Source organism: Penaeus chinensis, chromosome 24, assembly GCF_019202785.1.
Source record: "Penaeus chinensis breed Huanghai No. 1 chromosome 24, ASM1920278v2, whole genome shotgun sequence".
Classification (NCBI taxonomy): domain Eukaryota; kingdom Metazoa; phylum Arthropoda; class Malacostraca; order Decapoda; family Penaeidae; genus Penaeus; species Penaeus chinensis.
The window spans coordinates 21,450,331-21,455,330 of record NC_061842.1 but is presented as its reverse complement, the minus strand read 5'-3'; the positions used below and the strand labels follow the sequence as shown (position 1 = coordinate 21,455,330).

Sequence of the window (5,000 nt, the reverse complement as noted above, 5' to 3'; positions counted from 1 at the left end):
TGAATAAGAACTAGGAAAAATATAAAGAAAAAAAAATAGAAGGAAAATCATCAAAGAGAAAAAAAAATCATAATTATAAAAAAAAAAAAAACTGAAGGTAACAAAAAATACAAAAAAATAAGAGAAAATTTTAAAAAGAGTTCCTCCCTCATCCCTCCTCTCCCGGAGACGAGAACCCCATCTCTCATCTCCCGCATCACATCCGGGAACTTCGCGCTGACGCAACTCATCTCACCCAAACTCGCCTAAACTTAATCTCTAACTTCAAACTTAACTTGATCTATCTGAAATTAATGGTAACTTGGCGTAACATGTTATAAAATATGAATGTTAATTTTCATGCAAAATTCAAGTTTACTTTATGCTAATCTAATCTTATGCAACTTCCCTTAAATGTACGTAATGCATGCAAAGCTCAGTACAACATAAAAGTAACTTAAACCGTAACTTAATCTAACCCAACACCTACCCTAACTTGACCTTATCTTAACCTCTGCCAGAACCCCCCCCCCCCCAACCCCCCCACCCCTAATCTTCTTGAAAAGACCACGACCTTTTTTAGCTGACACCTGTCCCCCCACCCTCACCCCCCGTCCCCCAGATATCAATCACGACACCGCCCTAGAACGACAATGAACTGACACGACCTGACACGGACGAGACGTTCTGGTTCCGTGACAAGACCACATGACCCCCCCCCCCCCCCCCCCCGACGACATTTCTTTCCTTACATTTTATTTCATTTTCAGAATACTATTACAATTAGCCATAAAACATCAGCTACAAAAGCAACAACAACAACAACATGAATACTAATCATAACGACCACGATTATGAGACCATTAATACAACGACAAAATAACACTTAAATATTCAGACACGAATCTTCTCAAGGGCCCGCGCTGGACGTGAGTTACAAGGAAGTATTTTCCATATAGATTAAAAGGGCAATAACCGTCTCCTCCTTCTTTTGTAAATATAAAAGCGAAGATGGAAAAGGAAGAAGAGGAGGAGAAAGGCAAAAGCAGGAAGTGAAGGAGACGATGAACAAGTGTGGGAGGAGGAAGAAGAGGAGGAGAAAGACAAAAGCAGGAAGTGAAGGAGACGATGAACAAGTGTGGGAGGAGGAAGAAGAGGAGGAGAAAGACAAAAGCAGGAAGTGAAGGAGGAGGCGATGAGGAAGTGTGGGAGGAGGAAGAGGAGGAGGAGGAAGAAGAAGAAGAAGAGGAAGAAGAAGAAGAAGAGGAGGAAGAGGAGGAAGACGAGGAAGAGAAGGAGGAGGAGGAGGAGGAGGAAGAGGAGAAAGAAGAGGAGGAAGAGGAGGAGGAAGAAGAAGACGAAGAAAAAAAGAAGAAGAAGAAGAAGAAGAAGAAGAAGAGGAGGGGGAAGGAGGAAGAGGAGAAGGAAGAAGAAAAGGAGGAGGAGGAGGAGGATAATTTATACGAGATGTTTCCTAACAGCAATAAGAGAAAGAGATAGAGACGAGAAAGGAGATGGAAAAGAAAAAAGGGCAATCATATATCCTCCTCCTCCCCCCCCACCCCAATAACCCTTCCTTATCCCATTACCACTTCCCTTCCTTTCCTTATTTCCCTCCTCCCTCTGCGACGATTCCCTCCTCTCCCTGCCCATTCCCCTCTTTCGCTTTTCCTCTCCCTTCCCCTCCCCCCTTCCCACCTTTCCCCTCCTCCCGTCCCCTCCTGAACCGTCTCCTCCCTTCCCCTCCCCCTCCACTCCAAATTTCCCATTTCCCCTTCCCTTCCATCCCCCATTCTCTCTCCCTCCCCCTCATTTCCCCTTCCCTTCCATCCCCCATTCTCTCTCCCTCCCCCTCATTTCCCCTTCCCTTCCATCCCCCATTCTCTCTCCCTCCCCCTCATTTCCCCTTCCCTTCCAGAACCCTAATTTCCAACCTCCCCTTCCCTCTCCCCCTCTCCTTCCCTCTCCACCCCCGCCTCCTCCTCCACCCCCCAATTCCCCACCTACCCCCCTCCCCCTCCCCCTCACCAATCCCAACAACGTCGCGACGCCAACCCCCCCCATCACGTGACGGCTCCTCTCGACCAATCAGAGGCCGCCCCGATCCCCTCGCTTATCCGGCCCTTGGTTTCCCCTCGTGTGGTGCTTCCTCTCTCTTTCCCTCGCTTATCCGGCCCTTGGTTTCCCCTCGTGTGGTGCTTCCTCTCTCTTTCCCTCCTTGCCCTCCTCTCAATCACGGAACCCGAGTCATTGGCTTGATTGCGAAAACAAGCCTCCTCTGATGTTTTTCGTTGTTCGCATTTGTTTCTGTTTTGATTATTTTCTTTATTTGTATTTATTTATTTGTTTCTGTTTGGTTGTTTCTACTTTCAAGATCTGTTTGCTATTTTTGCAATGACGTGTATTATTATTTTTTCTCAAATATATGTATTCAAATATGCATTTTTTTTCGTAACAAATAGAAATATGCTTTTCTGTGAGTATGTGCGTGCGTGAGTGTGATTGTATAACTGTGTGATTGTATAACTGTGTGTGTGTGTGTGTGTGTGTGTGTGTGTGTGTGTGTGTGTGTGTGTGTGTGTGTGTGTGTGTGAGTGAGTGAGTGAGTGAGTGAGTGAGTGAGTGAGTGAGTGAGTGAGTGAGTGAGTGTGAGTGTGAGTGTGAGTGTGAGTGTGAGTGTGAGTGTGAGTGTGAGTGTGTGTGTGTGTGTGTGTGTGTGTGTGTGTGTGTGTGTGTGTGTGTGTGTGTGTGTATGTGTGTGTATATATGTGTATGTGTGTGTATATATGTGTGTGTATGTGTATGTGTATGTGTATGTGTATGTGTATGTGTATGTGTATGTATATGTGTGAGTGTGAGTGTGAGTGTGAGTGTGAGTGTGATTGTGAGAGTGAGTGTGAATGTGAGTGAGTGTATGTGTGTTTTCGTTTGGATAAACGTGTTAAAGGTGCAGGTCAAGTCTAATTTATGTATTATATGTCATCACGCACGCACAGTATGTATATGACATAAATACGAATATAGGTAATTCGTGTGATTGTCTGAGAAATATGCATAAGTATATCTACTTCTGAGTATGTATACAACCGTTTTCTTTCAATTCTTACAGTACATGCTATTTAAAATAGTCTCCCATAATAACCGTTTTCTTTCACTTACGCTGCGACCAGAGAAAACGGGTTAGTAAAAATTCTAGGGGGTACTCACCAAAGAATTCGAAAGAGACGGCGCAGACTGGCCTAACAGAGAACTCCTCATGCGCAGGAGATTGGAGCTCTCGTTTCCACCTGAAAAGCAAATGAGAGTCAGATATTAGAGCCAAATCACAGAAAAAAATAAGATAAAAACAAATAGGAAAATGATACATGTTAAAACTAGCAAAATCTGTGGTATTGCGTTTAGAATATACAGGCGCAAACCGGCTAGAAACTTTAATCTCCTGCCAAAATAACAATGCAAATAGAATTCTGAAAGAGAGACTAATTGACGAAACACAAAGAACATAATCAGGTTTAAACCTCCTTTACAAAATAAAGCGTATATTTTTTCTTTGCCCATCTTTAAAGTTTTCTTTGGTATTATCCAATAACTTCCAGGAAACCACGTCGCACGACCATATTATAGTTACCCCCTTTAAACAAATAAATAAATAAATAACGAAAGGGAAGGACTGTGACGTCAAGTTGCTTTTTGTTAGCCCGTGACGTATTAGTGACTTGAGGATCAATTCTGTAAAAAAAAGTTTATTTAATTATTACTATAACGACGAAAGGGGGAGAGGGGGAGAGGGGGAGAGGGGGAGAGGAGGAGAGGGGGAGAGGGGGAGAGGGGGAGAGGGGAGAGAGAGATGAGAGAAAGTTTACGTGTGTGGGGGGGGGATGAGAAAGAGGAGTAAAAGGAAATCGAAAAGGAGAGTGATGGGAAAATGAGAGTGAGAAAGAATGAGAGAGAGGGGAAAGGGGGAGAGGGGAGAGGGGAAAGGAAAAGGGAAAGGAAAAGGGAAAGGGAGAGAGAGAGAGAGAGAGAGAGAGAGAGAGAGAGAGAGAGAGAGAGAGAGAGAGAGAGAGAGAGAGAGAGAGAGAGAGAGAGAGAGAGAGAGAGAGAGAGAGATAGGGACAGATAGGGACAATGAAACAAAGAGACAGATGAACAGAACAAGCAGAAACAAATATAAAGAAAGAAAGAAAGAAAGAAAGACATACAGACGGACAGTATATATTTAAAAAAGTCAGCTGCGAAAGCGGATGTTTTGCCTCAGACTTTAACAGCGTTAAGGCGTGTTTGCAGCCTCGTCCATTATGGTCTAACCTAATTTCAAATGTACAATAAAGCGAGGCATCAAAAGCCGGGAAAAGACGTCACTGCTTCGCCTGGATCGTCTGATCCTGATTTAGATATGAAGGCAACGGAAAGGTTTGAAACATTGGAAACTGTCTGTAAAGGTGAATGGAGGCGGAGAGAAAGGAGAGAAGGTGAGAGAGAGAGAAGGGGAGAGGGGAAATGGAGGGGAAGAGAGAGAGAGAGAAAGGAGAGGGAGGGAGAGAAAGGAGAGGGAGAGAGAGAAAGGAGAGGGAGAGAGAGAAAGGAGAGGGAGAGAGAGAAAGGAGAGGGAAAGAGAGAGGGGAGAGGGGAGAGGGAGAGGAGATGGTAGAGTAAAGGGGAGAAGGAGAGGGAAAGGAAGAACGAGAGGGAGATGATGATTGAGAGTGAAAGTGAGGGTCAGGGTGAGGATAGGGAAAGGGAAAGGGAAAGGGAGAGGGGAGGGGGAGGGGGAGGGAGAGGGAGAAAGAATACGTATGGAAATGAAAAAAAAAGAAAGAAAGAGAGAGCATGAAGGGGAAAAAAGAAAAAGGGAAAAGGGAAGAATGAGAGAGAAAAAAAGAATTCCGATAAAAATAGCAATATTTTAATACTTACATTCCGCCGAAGCAAGACCCCCTTACCGTGCTTCTGGACCGACTCCTTCGCGACTGCCTTCTCCCTTCCATACCCCAGAGAACTCAACGCCAAGGACGCTCTCA

General features: G+C 44.6%; 2 protein-coding genes across 3 annotated transcripts in view; both read right to left on the bottom strand.

Annotated features, from left to right (window-relative positions):
* LOC125038086 (transmembrane protein 47-like) overlaps nucleotides 1–5,000 on the bottom strand; it is a 415,038-nt gene that overhangs the window by 67,090 nt on the left and 342,948 nt on the right. The gene's annotated exons all lie outside the window — the stretch shown is intronic.
* LOC125038085 overlaps nucleotides 2,867–5,000 on the bottom strand; it is a 55,073-nt gene continuing 52,939 nt past the window's right edge. The window contains exon 3 of the mRNA XM_047631336.1: nucleotides 2,867–3,266. Within this exon, the coding sequence (XP_047487292.1) occupies nucleotides 3,172–3,266 (95 nt within the window). The 3' untranslated portion in view covers nucleotides 2,867–3,171. The remainder of the gene's footprint in view (nucleotides 3,267–5,000) is intronic.